This window comes from Typopeltis vanoorti, chromosome 12 (genome assembly GCF_054136105.1).
Source record: "Typopeltis vanoorti isolate ZY-2024b chromosome 12, IOZ_Tvanoo_1.0, whole genome shotgun sequence".
Lineage (NCBI taxonomy): Eukaryota > Metazoa > Arthropoda > Arachnida > Uropygi > Thelyphonidae > Typopeltis > Typopeltis vanoorti.
In genome coordinates, this window is record NC_143560.1 from 109,946,621 (window position 1) to 109,968,576 (window position 21,956).

The 21,956-nt window shown below is 36.7% G+C and overlaps 1 protein-coding gene across 1 annotated transcript in view; it reads left to right on the forward strand.

Annotated features, from left to right (window-relative positions):
* The window catches only part of LOC150101134 (uncharacterized), a 40,617-nt gene extending 37,025 nt beyond the window's left edge, over positions 1–3,592 (forward strand). The window contains exon 5 of the mRNA XM_090402170.1: positions 2,067–3,592. Coding sequence (XP_090258296.1) covers positions 2,067–3,592 — 1,526 coding nt within the window. The remainder of the gene's footprint in view (positions 1–2,066) is intronic.
* The last annotated feature ends 18,364 nt before the right edge of the window (positions 3,593–21,956 follow it).

Genomic DNA, 21,956 nt, shown 5'->3' on the forward strand with positions numbered 1-21,956 from the left:
TCGCATAATGGCCAAGAACATCTTAGAAATGGAGATATCAAACTTAGCTCTTTGCTTCATGCAGATAATGTATTCCCAAACACATCCAGTACAAGTCTACATGATTCTCTAACTAAATTGAATAACAGCTGTAACAAATATGGCATAAAAATCAGCAATAAAAATATCAAAACTATAAAAATAGGCAGGAACACAGAAAACTTAAGTTGCATTCGGAATGGAGATAGAAAAAGAAAAATATTACAGCTATAGGCACAGTTTTTGGTGAAGATGAAAGTTAAATCTGAAAATAGACAATGGAATAAGCAAAGGTTGTATGGTGGTGAGCCATAAGAATAAATTTATATGGCATAAGAGAGAAATTATCCAAAACACCAAACTAGCAATATAAAAGATAAAATAAAGCACTTGATTTAAAGATTACACACTACATATATGAGAGTATTTAGAAAAATAAGGGGCCTGAACAGATGGCATCAATGGCAGAATCATACTAAAAATGACGATATTAGAAAGGAACTTAATATTGTTCGTATTCAAGAATGTGTGAGCAGAACTAATTCAAGATGTTATGGCCATTTAAACAGAATGGGTGAGGAAGGTTAGCAAAACAGGTATTTGATGCCAAGAAGGCAGGAAAAATACGCTGAGAAGACCAAGGTCTAGATGGATTGATTCAGTCAGAAGTGATTTAGAAGAACAAAATGTTAGATATGACAATATTGGAGTGCTGACAAGTAACAGACTAATTTGGCAGTGTTGATAGGAAAGTGTTATTTGCATTAATAATGTAAACTTGATCATGTGGTACTCTCATAGTAACCTGAACACTTCTTGAAAGTGTATATCAGGAAATTAACGATGATGAACTTATATTTGCAAGTCGTTTTTAATATCAAGTATAATCAGCCACAATATTTTCATAAGTATCAACTCGGTAGAATGAAATATTAGAAAAAGAAAATCCACTACTCCGAATGGTAGGTAAAATTCTGCATATATAATAAAATCTAATTAAGGACTGGATAACCCAAATTACTGTTGAGAAATGAAGAGAAAAGCAAAAATTATAAATGAAAATAAAATAAAAATAAAAAAGAAAGTATCTTTAAAATGCTAAAGAAATTTCGAAAACGTGCTTCACCAATTCTGTAAACATGTCAAAGTGAAACAACTCAACCAAAGGTTGGAGTACAGTATGTGAGATAACTTTAAAACAACTATAAAGAATCAAAGAAATCGCAGAAAATTATAAAGACTACCATTACAATTTATTAAAGAAACAAAAGAAGATAAAAGTTAATTGCTCTAAGCGAGAATTATCACAGAAGAGTAACTAATCATCCATAAATAAGGAATGAAGAAGAAACCAGAAGACAGAAAAACCAAAGACAGAATTTTCAAGTCATCTTTCTCCTGGTAGTTTGAATAGTCGACATTAGAGGAACTTTTTTTATCCTAGTCTTTTCAGCCAGTTACCAAGTTAATCGGTCTTTGGTAAGTAAGGCCTCCCTTTCCAGAATACTATCAAAAACACTATCAAAAGAACTCACACTGTCACAGACAATAATACCACATGATTGCATCTTGTATTATTGTGAAAAGTTTCCTGGTCTAATAGAAAATTTTGAATTTTCCGTTTCATTACTTGAGAAAATGCGCTTAACTCGGAGCAAAATTTTACAAAACACTCAGTTATCGGTATATCTGAAACAGAAGTGATTTACATATCCATTAGCAATCTTTTATATTGATGTTATTTGAAAACTAGCTGTACGAAAAAAAAATCACTTTTTTATGGCTCACGTCTTTGTCTGAAAAACTGTTCAGCTATAATCTAAATACACAGCTATATACAGCAAGAGATCATTCAACTCCTTATTTTTGTCTAGTATTCTGTTTATACCTATTTTTTGATGACGCACAGTTTCAAAATAAACAATGCTATATTGTTTCACATCAACTGAATTTCTTAATTATTTCATATAACAATTGTATTTTATCTTATAAATTAAGAATCAGAATTTTGCAATTCAAGTCAATTTTTTTTTAAAATTCATTTTCAGTGGATGAGAATGGTAAATTGCCTGGAACGATAGCAGTTGCAAGCTACAAATTAACTAGTCAAAATATGAGGAGCCGAAAGAAGACAAATAGTTTTAAAGATTACGGAGATCTATCTGCGTATGCCATGGACAGTCTAAAGAACAGAGAAGATATAAGAATACGTAGCATACGACAAATCTGTCTTCCTGAAAAAATACAGGGTACTTATAATTTGAAATGTGTTACTATTACACCACATAGTCTTAGGTTGGGCTTCTGTAAAAAGTGGTTCTATAACATGTTTGATCAGCATTACACCAAGTTCAATTCAAATTATGTGAGAATAAGGAAATCATTCCCTCACACAGACACTAAGCAACAAAAAAAAAGTAAGATTTATCTATCTGGTGAACGCCACAGTAGGTACACACATAAAATCGATTTCAATGAGCAATGTGTATACCGAACACAGAAAAAAACTAATACGAAAATTGTTTCTAATCTGTTGCCTAGAAAAACTACACAGGACAGTTCTCATATACATAAGATTACTGAGAGATCTCATTTCAAAGCTTGCACCAACATCCATACTGGAGAACGGCCTTGCGTCTGTCATGTGTGTAATAAGGGATTTGCAGAGAAAAGTGCTCTAAAGAAGCACTCTAACATACATACTGGAAAATGGACTTACGTTTGTCATGTGTGTAATAATGGATTTGCCCAGAAAAGTGATCTAAAGAATCACTCCAATATACATACTGGAGAACGGCTTTACGTCTGTCATGTGTGTAATAAGGGATTTACCAGAAAAAGTGATCTAAAGAAGCACTCCAATATACATACTGGAGAACGGCCTCACGTCTGTCATGTGTGTAATAAGGGATTTGCCCAGAAAAGTGCTCTAAAGAATCACTCCAATATACATACTGGAAAACGGCCTTACGTCTGTCATGTGTGTAATAAGGGATTTACCAGGAAAAGTCATCTAAACGAGCACTCTAACATACATACTGGAGAACGGCCTTACGTCTGTCATGTGTGTAATAAGGGATTTACCAGGAAAAGTCATCTAAACGAGCACTCTAACATACATACTGGAGAACGGCCTTACGTCTGTCATGTGTGTAATAAGGGATTTGCCCAGAAAAGTAATCTAAACGAGCACATTAAAATACATACTGGAGAACGGCCTTACGTCTGTCATGTGTGTAATAAGGGATTTGTCCAGAAAAGTCATCTAAACGAGCACTCTAACATACATACTGGAGAACGGCCTTACGTCTGTCATGTGTGTAATAAGGGATTTGCCCAGAAAAGTGCTCTAAAGAATCACTCCAATATACATACTGGAAAACGGCCTTACGTCTGTCATGTGTGTAATAAGGGATTTACCAGGAAAAGTCATCTAAACGAGCACTCTAACATACATACTGGAGAACGGCCTTACGTCTGTCATGTGTGTAATAAGGGATTTACCAGGAAAAGTGCTCTAAAGAATCACTCCAATATACATACTGCAGAACGGGCTTACGTCTGTCCTGTGTAATAAGGGATTTACCAAAAATAATAACTTAAAGAACCATTCCAATACCCACAATAATACTGTATCACAATCTTAAGATGTGTATAATAAAAACTATCAACAGGTCGCAACTGCCCATTTACTAATGTGCAAACCATAACAAAGGATGAGCCTAAGAGTTAACTCAAATTAATATGCACCGAATGAGTTTCAAGTTCCCTTTGTATCAACTTTGAAGTGAGATTTGCAAGTGGAAAAAATTTGTCTATGTTACTCAGTAATATCTGAAACTGGGTTGAAAGTGAACGAGTCTCAGGTAATTATTTCGCTTTTCAATTCTTGTTTAAAAATCGACTTTAGGTATCGTATTGTAAGTTAAAGGAAAGTTAAAAATATTTAAAGAAGAAAATGTTATCCTTAAAAAGAGAAGAGCAAATGCTGAAAGATTAAGTAGGTGCTTGTCAGTTTACTTAAACAAGGAGTACCTTATTTTTAGCATTGCAGATTACGTTCGACTAAGTGGAATGTTCAAACATATGCGTATGTTAAATCGTGTTTTATTATATGAATTTAAAGTACTGTAATTAAATTGAAACTTTCATAAAATCTTAGCTAGCATTTATTTAAAAAATATATCAATAAGATTATGTATTCATTTTTTTTTTTTTTGGAAAAAAAGGTTAAAACATTTTTTTAGAAAAATTTTCTAAGTAATGGTTATTGCTTAGAAAATCAGAAAATTTAAGATTCAATAATATAAAATGTTTTATTTAATTATAATCTGTTCTAATAAAAGTTGTGACATTTGCCATCGATTTTATTTAAAATTGAATAATATTAGAAAACGTTTACCTTCGATTGTTCGGACTACTCGTTCTGTATTTCTTCCCCCCCCCCCTTTCACCTCGGAGAATGTATTCTTGATTTCTCAGTTTTTGTACCCTTCAGTATAAATTCTCTTCTCCTTTCAGTTTCGATGAAATCACAATTTTAAAATAATTATTCCACCATAGAGACCTTAAAATATTAGCGGTTATTATTAGTTTAAATATCTATACTGTATATGTAGTATATAACGAATTAACACTACCAGTGGAATTTACAAAGCGGAGATTTAGAGAAGGACAATTATTCAGTTTATATTCTGAATATTCTTTGTTAGATCAGAATTCGGAGTTTTCCGAGACACCACCGTCCTTACCGCCAAAGGAGCAATATTCCATACCTAAAGATTTAAGATTAACAGAATAACGGTGGGCAACTGGCGAAGCTGACGGTGCCTCGCCTAATGAGGAAATGAATGCTTTTTTGCTGCTGTTCTGAATTACGACCGAAGCAACTAGGGCTATGAGCTCAGTTTATTGTCTGGTCTGTTAATGTGTTTTTCTGGCTGGTTTGTGTTTCTATTCTTGAGAAATAAAACTCTGCTATCTCTATATAAAACTGGCTAACTGCTTTCTGAAGGCTGCTACGACTGTTGTGTGTTAATAGTTAACACAAACCACTGTTATTCAAAGAAGGCAATCTTCTTGATGAAGACTGTAGTGGTATTAAAAGAGGGATTGGAAGGTGGGCGCGGTTAAATTAAGTTTGGGGAGTTCAAATGCATTTGGTTCAACTGCTTTACTTGAAATTATGGCGGTTATTTGAACATATAAATGGGAATAATCCGAAACAATAAATGATGTTCGTGGTCGAAATAGATCTTTGCTCCAGTACTTCAAGCAACTCGGAGTTAATTGCTTAAATTGACTTAGTGCACTGCAACCTCCTCCGAAACTTGTTAAAGAAGAAAATACGACATCAAAGCAAAGCAATGTTATGCACACAAAAATGTTTTCCTTTTTCTAAGTATAAAATAACATTTGTTTCTTTAAGAAAATACAAACACATAAATTTGCAAGTGAGCAATTATCAGTCTACTCCATGAATAGACAATTCAGCTTCTCAACTAACAGAAATAAATAAATGTATTAATAATAATTATGCAGTATTAGATGAGAATTGTCAAGAATTAAACTCGAAACAGCGCTGACTGGAGTTTAATTTATAGTGAATTGTCAAATCTGCGTTGTTAGGATCTTTTGTACTACTGGAAAGCACTTATGTATTTTGCTAAATAAATAAATAAATAAAATACAAGTATTTTTTCTGGGGAAACTCTCATGTTACTCCTCTTAAAAACTATTATTTTTATGGGTATTTTGTCTGCTTTTGTTCAGGAGTGCCCCTGTTTTTTAATGTCATTGGCTTTTTTACTCAAGAATTCTTAGGACATTGCAGATGTATTTTAGAGACAAATATATGTAGCATAATAGAAGAAAATTCGCACATACTTTTTCTTGGATGTTGTTGCCTATCTTCTTTCTGCGGCGTGCATACTTCTACTGTTATGGTGTTGAAAGGGAGGGGGGGGGGGAGTTAGGCACTGTGGGAGAATCCCACATTGCATAAGCAGGCAAAATAGCCGTAAAAATAATAAATAAAATACAATCGCACGTATCACTGCAATAAAAGAGGTAAGGAAATGGTGGAAATTGTCACGAGGAAAACAGTGTAGACTGGGATCAGCAGAATGAACTTGTAAATGAAACGCCCCTGATGTTACTTTTACAGGACAATTTAATGTAACTTTAAATACAATACAAACACAATTTAAATATTTAAAGCAGATCTATAAGTTACACATATTAAATAAAGGGTTATGAATTATTATTAGAATTTCGTTTGTTTGTTTTTTCATAATTTAAATGAATGATTGACGATTTCATATTAAGAAACTAAAACATCAAAATAAAAGTTAATCTTTTTAAAACTTGTGGCTCAAAGAATGGTGTTACTCTGATGTATTTCTGGCTCTGATGAACTCAGAGCATAATAAAACTGATGTTTCCTGTATATTGTATATTCACTGGACAACTATTTAAATATCCCATGGAGAGAACATTTGTGTATAACAAAGATTAAAACGAATTATCCTAAATTAGTAATATTTTCAGATGTATTAATGATTATAAAATTATACTTTAACTAATACTTTTATTATTAAATAAAGCACATTTAGAGAACCAGGACATTAAAAATAACATTCAAATTTTGTGACACACGTATTCGTAGGAAAGGTTAATGATTTTATATGTAACGTTTCATGGAAATTATAATTTGCGAATAAGGGGAGGAAATCTAAAAATTCGGAAAAAGTGTTATACAATATGTGGACAATATACAATCCCTATGGATCAAGTTGAAGTGTAATTGATATAACATGGTAACGACTTCCAGGGCTCCTTCTGCAAACAAAGACAGGAACATAGTGTTTAGTTCCAATTCGTAATGCCCAACTTTATCTCATGCCAACTCGGGCTAGAGGGACAACCTCAAATATCAACTGGCATCGCTCAATTAACCGAATCCTTTAAAAGATGAGCGAGCAATAGTGGCAGTGCAACTCTAGAAAGTGAGTATGGTAAATGTATATCAGCATTTTACGTCAAGTATTCTTGTCTTAATTATGGTAATTAAGACAAGAATACTTACCGGCACAATGGCAATGTACAAGAAAATTAGGAAGGAAAAGAAATGAATGAAATACAGTACCAAGATGGCGCTGAGTAATATTATAGTATATAAACAAAAGAACTATGAGTATGTGGAGGAGAGATAGCAGGAAGGAAGAAAAAAACACGTGAGAATCTGGACCCAATTCAAAATCTTCTGCAACTTTCCAAGTTGACAACATCGTCTAGATTTCGTTATGACAAGTAGTAAACTATATCTTAACTCCTATAAGCTGTCATACTGAGAAAGGGTAATGCGTTAACTTGTTAAATAACTGTACTCTAAGAACTGATAATTTATAAAAACAGTTAGTTAACCCTTGGAGTACGTTAATATTAAGCAGGATGAATGATCGATACTCCACATTCACTTTTCGTGAATACAATGTCGAATGTGTCGTGAAACAAGGGGAAGGCAGTTTCCCCTTTGTCTTCACGTATACGTGGAAACTAAGAGTACTACGAGCATGAGGACGGCCACGATTTATTTAAGGCTTCGCAGCATACAGTTGTTTGGAATTGCTGCCGAAGAAAATAAGGCAGTAAGGCCAATGTATTGTCTGTTATTTGTGTGTGCGGTTGTCTAGATCGAGTATGAGGAAGGAAATACCCTGCCACATCCGTAGCGAAAAACTATTCTACGCTATGCTATGTCGGATATTCAGTGTTAGCCGGCAACGCGACTTTCTTTATAGAGCCATCACATGACATCAAGTCGAATAATTGGAGAAGGCCACGCAGTTATTAACCTTATAAAAGATTATAAAAGACACGGCTAGTTAAGAAAATAAAAAAAATAAAAAAAAATGTTTTATTTTAGTGGACAGAGTCCTCCATCTATTTGTTACAAATATAAATTCGTCTACTCCCTCCCCAGGATTATGTACAGTTAGTATGGAGAAATAAAATTTGCATGGAAGTGAAGTACACTTAACATGTTGTATATCTAAATAAATTTGTGATAGGGTTTCATGACAACGCTGAAGGTCCAGTATATGGTGTTCAAAAGATAATTTCTCACATAATAATTCTCATATTAAAAAGCATTTCGCTTTTGTTTTCTTCTTTGTAAAATAGTATTCTATCTTTCTCAAAATCACATAATTTAAATCAGTTGCTTAAATTACATGGCCAAAACTTGGTATCTACAGTGCTATAACCATACTTTACGAATGAGAATTTTCGGCAAAACTTAGCCATGAAATGCATTAAGAAAGTTCGTCAATGTCGAAATCTTTGGTATATATGACTAAAGTTAATAAGCTGTTTGGTGTCATAGCGCCAGATGCTAAAATAGCAGAAATCCGAAGCATTACTACTCCCAGAACGAGATACCTGATTTCGTATTTTATATGCATGGTCAATGCAATCATCTCAAATATATAGAAACATTTTTCAGTTCTAAAGAACTGTTTTGGTCGTTTCGCGAAATTTAATTTGTTTTTCACTTAAAATAATCGCCAGTTATTTTCCGTAATCAACTTAAGCTTAAAAAATGATTATTCTGAGCTAGTCACGACTTCGTGACAACGCAGTACCATTGCGAATAAGAAGGAAGTAAATCCAAACGTTTGCATACTTGTGTTGAACGTAGTCAGCCATGCAAAGTTTTGTCTCTTGAAAATCAGAATGTTTATATGCCTCACATGTAGAAGTGAAAGGAGTAGCATAGTAATAGTCACTGAGTTTTTTGGAGATGAATTATTAAGTAACGGTATTAACATAAAATTGGAGGTGCTATATAGCTCCCAAACCGCCGCTTACTACACGTTCGACCAATCACTTCTAATGAAGGAAATGATGTTTATTTTTGACTATTCGTTCAGATCTATTTTTTGCAGAGATTCAGTATGTATACTGTTAGAAGAGCGCAAACCTTCAAGATTTCCCATAACCAGTGCCTTAAACCAGTGGCGCACCCAGGGAGGGAAGGCAAGGGGACTTTCCCCTCCCCCCCCAAAAAAAAAGAAAACGTTCAAAAACACCAGAAAATTTTCCAAAATACTTTTCCTAATTAAAATTCATTTTTTTATTTATGTTGTGTCGTGTCTTCAATTTCTATACTACTTACGAATTAGGGGTCACATAAGGTGAGAGAATCCTATAGCAGTTTCTCAACCTATGGTTCGCGACGATGGGACAGGTGGTCCACAGGCTTAAATTAACCAAATAAATCTATATATTTTAATTATCCAAACAAAACAAATTAAAATTGAATAAGTAAGTAAAAATTATTAAAATAAAATGAATACTTAAAAAAAAATAGCGGCAGAATGTTCATGGAACGAACATTCTGCCACTATTTTAATTCGTAGAGGCAGAATGACGAGTAATAAAAGAGGGGTGAAGTGAAAAACAATATGGTTTTATTGCTTCCACCTTCCCTTACTGTTTTGTCAGATTCGAAGTGAGCATGTGTTGTCCACATGACCACATTTCAACCAATTGCTTGTTGTTTATTGATTTTTATTGTTGAAAGTTTTCCTCCTTCAACCGAGGCTCAATATATCTTCAGAAGTGCTAAGTAATACTTAGACAAAATGTATTGAGAGTTAACTCCAGTATTTAAATATTTTTCGGAAATCGCGCGAAAAGCAAGCTGACAATTGAGTTGAAATGCTAGCTCTCTTCAACCGAATTCTAATAATATGTGAAACTGCTATAACAGCATTCACTATATATATATATATTTGCCGGTGCAACATATGGTTTTGCTTGAGTCTATATATACAGCATAGTTTCTGTATGAGGGGACATGTGATTTATTAATTAGTGTCATTTTTTATCCCAGTTGTCTCTAATTGCACTATTTGTTGAGAAATATATTACACAGACTTATACCTTATTCTTCTCTGACATAATAAAAGTACTTGTTTTTCTTGCCTCTGCAATATAGTGGCTATTGGAGGAGGGCGTGTTGTTTACCGCTGGAGCAAGTTACTATCGCCCTGCTCTGAACGTGTTTCAGCTTTTTTTCATTTGGAGGTATATGCGAAACTTTTTAATTTTTTTTTTTTCGAAAAATAAAATAAGGGGTGAGAGTTATATGCGAGTAAGTGCGGTATTTCAATTATGGATAAGTACATAGGCTGTTCAATAAGTAATAAAACTATATTTATACAGAAAACAGATTGCCTTTAATCGTCATCATTTACATGGTCTTTTTCGAAGTAACTACTGTGAGAAGCGATGCATTTGTCCCAACGTTGCGTCCACTTCTTAAACACATTTGAGAGTCCGTTTTTTTGAGAGTTCTTTCAAAACCGCCTCTGCAGCTTTTACACATGCTTTGTTGCTTTCGAAATGGCGGCCTCTTAGTGGTTTCTTGAGCTGCGGAAACAGTCAGAAATCGCACGGTGCGAGATCAGGACTGTATGGAGGATGTGGTAGGATATCTGTGTTGTTGTTCTTCTGCAAAACGTTCACTACACAACCAGCAATATGTGGCCTTGCATTATCGTGGTGCAATAAGAAGCCATTCTTCAGCAATGGACGCTTCCTTTTGACGTGCTTGATGATAATCGCTGCTGCTGTGTTGATCATTGTCTCTGTGATGGACGTTGAAGGTCTTCCCTCACGTTCAAGATCTTCCACATTTTGCCTTCCTTCCTTAAAAGTTTTATGCCAGCGAAAAACACTTGCCCTCGACATTGCTTCATCGTGGAAAGCTTCGCGTATCATGTTAAAAGTGTCCGATGCCGATTTTTGCAAACGCATACAAAATTTAATCGCATAACGCTGTTCCAAGGACGCTTCCATTTCGAAGACTGGTCGCACCTCGTAGGCGCGCCGAAGAGCACTTACGTTTAGTCATGTGACACTCTGGCACATCCCCGTATACGCCATCTATCAACCTTTTTTGTTAATACATACAGCAATTTTTTTATTCCACAGAAATTAATATTCTGATGAGTGGTTTCACCACAGTAAAATTAGTCTTATTACTTATTGAACAGCCCACGTACATTGGTACCTTCTTTAAACGGAAAAATATCTCGGATGAGAGTGATAATACAAAACGAGTTTGTAATGACAGTTTGTGTGTAGTTTCTGAAGAGAAAGAGATCTGTAACGAATCCACAGAAACATAGAATTCCCATCAGTTGCAATGGGATAATATTAATACGCTTAACGAAAGGAAAGATTTGCTGATTTGCTGGACACTCGACCAGTGGATCGCATTCAAAGGTAAATACAGTTGGTTAGTTTATAGGGACATTTTTCTGTTTTGTGACTTTTCTCCCTTTACGGTAATTATGCCTACATTATTGTGCTATTATTCAACAATTGTTTACAGTTTTGAATGTGTATATAAAGTCAATATCAACAGTCGCCTGATTACGAACACGTGATGAAAGGGACGGGGAGGTTTGGAGCTTCCCTGGATAGTATTCAAAAGGTAAATACAATTGGTTATTTTGTATAGGGCCCCGAAACTTATTAGGTTGTTTAGAATTTAAGCACTGGGAAAGGGTTTGTGTCCACCTCAAAACTCTGAAACAGAATTTGGAAACATTTTCCGAATAACTTTTTATAAGAAATTTCTGTGATTTCACGATCCATTTCAGGCTTGCAGTCACGAGAACGACCTTTCGTTATCGTTCTCGTGGTAGTGGTTGGCGGTAGACAGCGTTGGTGTAGATGATAATAATGAATGTACTTGTAGTTGGTGAAGACGAAGAGTAGTAGAGTACAGTGGCGCACTCAGGATTTAATCTTGGAGGGGGCCGAGTGCTCAGGATTTAACCTTTGGGGGGGGGGGCGAGTTGAGTAGACGTTTTGCGAATACACACTACACATCGCATACGACCTATAACTGAGCATCTGCAGTGATCGCTAATTCATAATTAGCACACAACATAAATAAAAAAAATGAATTTTAATTAGGAAAAGATTTTTCTAGTGTTTTTTCCTTTTCTTTGGGGGGGGTGCCCGATCCCCTTTCCCCCTCCCCCCTCTGGGTGCGCCACTGGTAGAGTAGGTGCCCTTCCTCGATATGTCTTTGGACTACCTGGAGGTGTTATGTAATAATAAAATCGACAAACTTTATACGATCATTGTACATCACATAGTTTGAATATGGCACTTGGAAATACTATATCTGTGACAAATAAGAAATTGCATTGGCATATTTGAAGATACACAATTTCTTCAATATCCCTAAAAGACAGGACGTCCTTGTTGTTTATAATATTATAATATTAATATCTTTTAAGATTTATATATCTTTATTTAGCTTGCAAAAAATATTTGCGTGCACCTTACCATTGTCTAAAATAATGCAAAAATCTGACAGTGACCTCTTAATTTCCCTAAATTTTGTTGATGGTGTTGTGGCTCAATTAAATACCGTTCGTGAAACACCAGATTCTTCATTTAAAGATATTTACGATGACGCATGTATAAAAGCCAATAATTTTAATATTGACATTAAAAAGCCAAGGACTTCATCAAAACAAACATTAAGGTCCAATGTTCCAGCCGATTCTGTAGAAGAGTATTTCAGGAGAACTATTTCATTCCATTTATTGACCAAATATTGACTCAACTTCATGAACATATCACTCGGCACTGCAACATTTTGAAATATATTTTTTTCTCTTCCACCAAACGGAAGAGATGCTCCAACAGCAAGTGCAATGGAAGATTTTCGTCAATTGTGTGAATTTTATGCCGGTGATTTGTCTTATACAAATCTAGCAATTCTGAACGCCGAATTCAATTAATGTGATATAAAAAATTGAAAAACCGTTTGCAATAGCTCCATGCAAAAATGCCGTTGATGCAGTTTTAAAGTGCGTGTGACAAAATGATATATCCTAACATCTATAACTTATTAAAAATATTTGCAACGCTTCCGGTTACAACATGCGTCAATGAAAGGTAATTTTCTAACTTACGCCTTTTAAAAACCTATTTAAGATCTACCATGACACAATCACGAAAACGGACTGGCTGTACTATATATGCACAGAGAGAGATTAATGTAACCACGACTGAAATAATTCAAGAGCTTTGTAAAAAGAAAAGAAAACTGGATTTTATTCTTTAAATAAATTTTTATAATCACCTAAATGAATTTTCTTTAATGAATTTTATTGAATGAATGAAATTTGACGAATTTTAGTTGAACGGATAAAAATATTTTTAATGTAAATTCATTGTATTAAAAATATTTTTATCCGTTCAACTCCCCCCCCCCCCAAGATTAAATCCTGGGTGCGCCACTGCCTTAAACACTGATCGCCCTGCCACTTTCTATGAGCTAAACTCAACATCAACTTCGATGCTACCTTGCTAATCCTTCCAACAAAATAGAGTTCTGTTATTTAGAGTATAGGTCGACTCGCATCACCTTCTCAGAGTTTTGAGTGTTCCTTATACCTTTTCTACATCTGTTTTCATAGGCACTATTTTCCTGAATTTACTTCCATCATTCCGCTACTTTCTTTACGTCCATTAAAACTAATGCGAGCAGCTATTCACAAGTCAATGTCTATTCACACCTCTCAATGCAATCTGCACCTGCTTAAGAAAAACAACAGATTCTCTCACTTTACAACTCATTGCTCACGTACGGCTACGGTACGGACATCTTTCATTCCCCTATTACCGAAGAATGAAAAAGCCCCAAAATAACTTCAAAATAATAACATATTTTTCCAAATGAACTTTTTTTTTTATACCAGACTTAGTATATATATCAGATCGTATCACACAACGGGGTCGATCCATTTCACTCATATGGAAATATCAGAGTTTTCCTGCCACAAAAATAAGCGGACAGGGATATGCTCAAGTCGTAGTTTTACTTGCTTCAGCTTCATAAACTTCTTAACAAACTTGTGGAATCGAACAACAAATATGATTCATAATATTCTCCTATTACAGTTTATTTTTTATTATTTTTTTTATTTCTCTGCTTAACACCAGTGGTGCTTGAAATTTTCGTTTCATTCCTATAAAAACCTTCTCTAGTGTTACTAAAAAAAATTAGCTAACGCCTTTTTATTCCTGTATAGGGAGTAGGCGAGGCCGTTTTAGCACTAACTTTTGGAGACTGAGTGGGCAGTTCAATCTCCACTGGTACCCAATCAGAGATAGATGGCCCCAAGGCTATTACTAATTAAGCTGCACAAGGTGAAGAGAGATGGCTCAACATGTGCCTCCATCTCGTGGTCCCTAACACAATATATTTTATGTTTGAAATAATATGGGTTCTACGGTCAATTTTCTTGAGTTTATGGGAGAAAAAACTCGCTTGCCTGTGTCAGAGATACAATGGGAGTTCATATCTTTCATCACCGGCCTGTGGAGTCTAAAAGTTGTGCTGAGGGTCAGCAGATAGTGCGAGAGTAAGAGAAAAAAGTAGAGTAGGACAGTAGTAGGTAATAAAGAGGTCTTGGTCGACCTGCTTGGCCACACATAACCTATTAAGAGGTCTGTGGCCAAGAAGATCTCCGACATATCTCCCTATATCCGTTCTTACAGCTTTCGACGGTCAGCCATCTCTTCAGATGTTTGACTGTCGAAAGAAGCAAAACAAATGAAAGAGAACACAAAATAAACTAAGGACAGACTAACTCGGGAACCGGTGGAAAAAAGGCTTAGAAAAATTTTTCTAACAAGTCTTCCTTTGTGCGGTCAAGCGCTGTGGTGTGTAAACGCCACATCCACTGAACTACACAGGCTCTTTGTTACTATTCGCAATAAAAATGCAAAAAAGCGCTTTATTTGCATTTTTTTTTGTGAACTGAAATAACTGAGTTAAAATGGAGGTTTAGTAATATTTACCATCATGAGAAAGACAAAAAATAACTAGAGAATATGACTAAACATAACTGCATTTCTGCCGCGTCATTTGAAATTAAGAGAAATGAAATATGAAGGAAATAAAAAATAAGGACTGCATACGGGAGGAATGGTGAAATTTTTATTACTTTATCTTCTCGTCATTCACTTGCTCTCGAAATAAGCCACAAATGAGTCATTATCAATAGCAAAAATTATTGTTTTCATCATAATTAGTTGTTGTCTCACACAGTACTGCACTGCTGAAATTTCTTTCGTCTTATCCGGAAAGAAAATCTTAAATTTTACCCATCTGTATAAGTGCTTACTGTTTTAAAATGAAGTTTTTAAATAAATATATTTTAAATAACAAAAAACAATAACGAAAAAAAAAACTACGAAACGAGTACCGATCGATCATATAAAACAACTAACAATAACTAAACTGCTAATTAAAAATTTTAAAGCAAAATTTAAACTTCTAGAAATGCTACAATTAATGCGAAAACCTTATACAGACATGTAAAAACATAATAACAGCAGAAACGAGATAACTAAAATCAGTTCATCCAGAACAATTTTGAATAATGTAGCTGGTGTTGCAGAAGTATTCAATATATTATTAAATTAGTATTTTGCCAGTTTATATGTTAACACTGGTCAATTAGAAGATAAAATACTTGAGAGACAAGATTACAAGAGGAGAAAGCTGTTGCTATTTTAAATCATTAGGCAACTAAACTGGAAAGTAGAGATTATAAATCTCCTTTGATAATAAAGAGATATGTCTGGATTAATCACTCCACTTCTGATTATCTTCATTATCTTCAATAAATCGCCGACATTGGAAACAGCACTAACTGACTGGAAGTTTACACGAGTTATCCATTTCATAAGGTCAGTTTACACATAAAGTGAAAAATTGTAATGGCGGTATTCTTAGTGTTATAAGCAAAGTAATGTAAAAGTTAAATCCGCTAATGCATTTTATTCCCTAAATGGAATTGGCGAGACCATTTACCTAACTTTTGTAAACTAGCATAAAGCTAATGTGAACCCTTAGCTAATCGCATACAGCAAGCCTAAAACTATCAGTGATTTTAAATGGCATCCGAGGAGGATGCCACTTAAAAACGACATTAAAAACGACAGACTACTGGTGCCACTGTTTGAAATGGGATGAATTCTACATTCGTTTTACTTGAATTATGGGTTGAAAATTTCGAGTTTCTAGGGGAGGGGGGGGGGGGGGAGAGAGAGAGAGAGAAGTCATACTTGCCGGTGCCAGAGATCGACTAACTCGATAACTGGTCGAACAAAGAATTAAAAAAGTTCCCGTAGTCGATGACCACAATCGAACTTAAAACAAACATCTTTTTTAAGGCCTAATGTTATGGATGCAAACACCAATTCCACATGGGGATTAGTGCTTATCCACAACCTCCAGGAAGTCTAAAGACTCATCAAAGCAGGGCATCTACTCCACAACTCTCTGCCTCCACCACTCAATCCACCAACTACAGCAAATCGCATCATCTACACCTATGCCATTGGTAATGGTAATGGTGGTACTGCCCACCCCACCACTAGAATTTTCACAGACAATCACAAACAGCCATGCCCACAGCGGGATTCGAACTCGTAGCCTTTTTAAAGGCTGGAGAGCATATATCCGGCCTGGATGGTTGAGTGATTAGCATATCTTCTCTCCAGCCAAAAGGCTGTGGGTTCGAACCCGGCCATAGGCTTGGATATTTGTGACTGTCTGTGAAAATACTAATGGTAATGGTGGGCGATAAACGGCGTTGGTGTAGATGATGCGGTTCGCTGTAATTGGTGGATGGAGTGGTGGAGACAGTTGTGGAGTAGGCACCCTCCCTGGACGAGTCTTTGTAATCCCTAAAGGTATAATAATAAATTATGACAAACCTGCTTACTTTTTTATACTGATGTGATGAAGAAAATAAAGAGGGAATGGCTGAGATTAATTTGGATTTTAGCAAAGCCTTTGATAGCATTCCAAGAAAGAATATACTGATTAAAATGTTCTTTGATTTAAGTGAGATGAGTGGGAAATTTTCTGGCAGGCAATAGGAAGTCTTCAAAGAGCATGCTGTTAGGAACGAAGTACCACAAGTTTCTGGGTTACGACCTTGATTAATGCTCTAATCTTTCTCATTTAACAGATCTTGCACCATGCAAATGATTTAACAGATCATGCAAATCACCAAACGTTTCTGAATATCTAGTTCTATAATCCTAAATTTGGATCTCGAAACCATTCTTAATGGGATTCTAATCATAAATTTAATGTTAGTGATGCTGATTCCTTATTTCTCGCGTGAAAGAACCCTTCTCTTTGCAGTCTTATTTTTGACAACATCCATATTTCTACAAAAGATGTTTCTCTTCCCGAGATTATTGTAACCTCTAATCTCTCTCTCTTTCTTGGCATAAACATATTACACATTATCGTCTCTGCAGTAAACAAAAAAAAAAAAAAACTCTTTCCTCAAGAACTTTGTTGGTCAGTCAGTTTCGCCAATGCCATTTGTTTGGAAAGACCTGTGTTCGGATCCCGTCTAGAATGTGAAGAACCTTGACTTTTCATTTAAAAGTGAATTAGCTGGTCTCATACGGACGCGAAAACGGTTTCCTCTCGGATGCTCTGGATTTTCATCTAGCAAAAGACACAAACTGGCCATAAGAACACATGCAATTAACAGACATAATACACTGACCTCATAGCCTGAACCGCTTTAAGCCATAAATCCAAATAACCAACCAACTAACAAGCTCATAGTGATATTTTCCTCTAAACAGCTACTGACTGCATACAAATCCGCCCATCCTTCAAACACTGTTCTGACATTGAGGTGGTCTCCCTAAGAGCGCTCTAAAAATTCTTGAATCAGTACAAAAGAGCAATTAGATTAATCACCCATCTCTCACCAATGCACTCCACTCGCTTTCATCTAGACGTTCACTTTCTGCTGTAAGCATTAAAAAAATACACAGGGAGTAGGCAAGACCATTTTAGTCCTATCTAACTTTTGGAAAGTAAGGGGCAGTTCAATCTCTACCATTTGCCAAACAAAGATAATTAACTCAAGACTCACTAATTATAAATGGCATTCATTGAACAGAGGCAGACAAGTGCCGCGCCATTTTATCGTTCCCTAAAGCAGCATGTTACTGTCTGAAATAGTATGGGCTCTACATTCGATTTTTTTTAAGTGTAATGGAGGAAAACGGCGAATTTTGGGGGGAAAAAGCCTGCTTATCCGATAGCAACTGACTCGGAAATCGGTCGAAGATAGGATTAGAAAACGTTCCTCTAGTCGCCAACTACATTCGAACTTTGAACGGCTTTCTTCGGGAGGCCTAGTGCTAGAATGCAAACGTCACTTCTAAATCTTAAAATACATGCAGTAGTTATTCGTCACTTCTCTACAGTTCAACTCCAAATTTCATGAGCTATAATCTACATGTCTTCCAATCCAAGTTAAGAAGCTTTTTCTTTTCCTCAACCTTTCTATTCATCCTCGGACCTATATATGTACAACATATATATATTATAAATATATATGTACCACATATATAGGTTTAACAGACTCTTATGGATGAAATTACTAATTTAAATTTATAATTTAAATCAAATTATAAATTTGAGGTCATTACTGATATTACCATTAGTAGTGGTAACATTTACAACGCCTATGTTTTTTCACCTTTTCAAGATACATTATACAATCATGTCCCAGGATATTAGCAGGTATGACATACGTGATATATAATCACATTTCATCTGCTAATGTGCCTACAAGAATGGATCATCGTTATAATCGTAGGACACAGAACATCCTAAAGTTCTGTGTCTATCCTAACATGGACACAGGACTTTAGAAGGCAAGTGACAGTTCCACTATTTTTTGAATAATCGTTGTGTGTTTAGGTGGACTTTGTGCATTGGTGGAAGTATCACTTGGCTTTTTTGAACTCTATTTCCGTATTAGACCACAGGACTATGAGAATTAGCCATTCGTGTAGGAGTATTAGAACAAGTGTTACCAGTTTAGGTAACAAATAGTACAGGTTTCTTTTTGCAGAGATGTCATTCATTATCACGGCACTAAATACACAAACATTCTAGGTGTGTGCTTAGTAAAATGGATTAGCGAGCAAATGGTTGATTTCTTTCGACCAGTATTTCATAAACAACCGAACTCTGGGCAATGTAATTTTAATTTTAGAGGGATTCAGCAGTTCGTGTAGGAGTATTAGAACAAGTGTTACCAGTTTAGGTAACAAATAGTACAAGTTTCTTTTTGCAGAGATGTCATTCATTATCACGGCACTAAATACACAAACATTCTAGGTGTGTGCTTAGTAAAATGGATTAGCGAGCAAATGGTTGATTTCTTTCGACCAGTATTTCATAAACAACCGAACTCTGGGCAATGTAATTTTAGAGGGATTCAGCAGTTACGAAGCTCTACTGTCACCTTTACGACACTGACAACTTTAGCCTAACTCTCACCATTCTTAAGTGGAAGAACAATTATCAGCTAGCTAACGCCTTTTTATTCCCGTATTCAGGGAGTAGGCGAGGCCGTTTAGCCCTATCTAACTTTTGGAGACTGAGTGGGCAGTTCCATCTCCACTGGCAGCCAATCAGAGAGAGCGGGCCCAAGGCTATCACTAATTAAGCAGCACGCAGTGAAGAATGACGGCTCAAAGAGTGTCGCCATCTCGTGGGTCCCCAACCCTAACACTCCTATTCAATGTCTGAAATAATGTGGGTTTTACGGTCGATTTTCTTGAGTTTTCTTGAGTCTGGGGACGAAACACCCGAGTTTCCGAGAGAAAAAACCCGCTTGCCCGTGGTAGAGATCGACTAACTCGGGAACCGGTCGAAAAAAGGCTTAGAAAAATTTCTTCTAGTCGCCGACTAGATTCGAAACACCAAGTCTTCCTTCGTGCGGTCAAGTACCATGGTGTGCAAACGCCACATCCACTGAGCTACATAGGCTACATCTTCAAGGCCAACTTTTCCTAATTGGGTTTTTGGGGCAACATCTGCAAGAGAAACTTCCAATGGTCATAATCCTCTGCCACCAAGCTCAGGTGTTCTGGTGGGATTCCTAAACGTGTCCACCCAAGATTTTGGATATAATCTATCCAGTGAGTCCTTGGCCTTCCACGTGCCTCCCACCCTCTGGCTTGACAAAGAGGGCCTGCTGAGGGAGCCTCTCTTGTGGCATTCTGGCTAGGTGCCCGTACCAACGTAACTGTGATCTTTCAACACGGAGAAGCAGCGGTTGAGTATTGAGGGTTTCCCGAATTGCAGAGCTTCTGACTCTGTCGAGTCTTGTCACCCCCGCATCCCCTCGAAGGAACCTCATTTCAGCCGCATCGATTCGTGTCCGCATTCTTTCGGTCATTACCCAACTCTCATGACCATAGGTGAGGATAAGGACATAGACTGTATTAAAGACAGCCAGCTTTGCCTTCTGGCTTAACTCCTGCTTCAATACTACTGAACGGCCAAGCTCCCGCAATATTGAGCTTGCTAAGCCAATTCGAGTATCTAGCTATACGTCCCACTTTCCATCATTCGTGAATATGGACTCAAGGTATTTAAACTTCTCCACCTGCCTCATTGGGACTCTATTTACATGTAGAGTACACTGGAATGGTAGTCTTGAGACCACAAATGTTTCAGTGTTGGCCACACTGATCTTCATTCTGCCGTCTGCACAAACAGCTAGAAACCTATCCAAAGTCCGCTGGAGGTCATCTGTGAAACAGCTAAGCACAAGTAGGTCATGTGCAGAAAGCAGACGTCCAATGCTACATCTTCCAATTTTGACACACTCACTGCCTCGACTGTGCCTATCAATCCAGTCCATAAATATTATGAAAAGGAGGGGTGACAGAACACACCCTTGGCGGAGGCCAACGGAGACTCTGTGCTGTTTACCCTGACACAAAACTCTCGGCATTCATACAGGGACTTGATGGCAGCTAATAGTTGGCCATCCATTCCATTCTCCTGTACTACTTGCCAAAGCTTACCCCGAGGAACCCGGTCATATACCTTCTCCAAATCCACAAAATATGTGTAGACATTCTTGGATATTCCTAAGATTTCTCAAAGACTTGCCTTAAAATGAAGATTTGGCCAGTTGTGCTTCTACCAAGACGAAAGCCACATTGTTCTTCCTGGAACTTTGACTCAAGTATGCTCCTGCACCATCTTTCCAAGCACTTAGCATACACTTTCCCAGGCAGGCTGAGCAGAGAGAGAGAGAGAGAGAGAGAGAGAGAGATGCCACGATAGTTACTGCAATCCTTCTGGTCTCCCTTCTTGAAGACTAGTATTATTATGTCTGCCTGCCATTGCTTTGGTACTCGCCCAGATACCCAAGCAGCCTGACACACTCGAGTCAGCCAGAGAACACCGTCTCGATTTAAGGCTTTTAGCATTTCAGGCCAAATTTCATCATCGCCAGCAGCCTTGCCCGATTTTAGCGATTTTATTGCTAAATGGACCTCTTCTGGTGTGAGACTAGTCATTGCCCCGATCTGCACCTCTTGGATGTCCACAACTGCTGGGCCACCCGGGTTAAGCAGGCTCAAAGTATTCTCTCCATCTGTGGAGGATATCCTTCTTGGTTGTTAAAAGTGCACCATCAGAGGCCTTAATTGCCTTTGCTGTGCACGATTTCCTCCCTCGAAGGTGGCCGATGGTCTGTCAGAATACTTTGTTTGCATTTGCACAGGACGAGTCTAATCTTTCTCCAAAGGATTTCCAAGCCTTCTGCTTTGCTGTCTTTACTTCCCCAGCAGCAGCTTTTTGTGCCTCAGCATACTGCAAGGGCATCTTGGGTGACCTGACCCTAAGTCATGTTAGGTAGGACTCCTTTTTTGCCTGGACAGTTTTATGAACTTCTTGATTCCACCAAGGTGTCCTTTTCTCACTGCCCATTGCCATGCCGAGCTGCTTTCTGCAACAGCATGAAAGTGCAGAGGCAGTG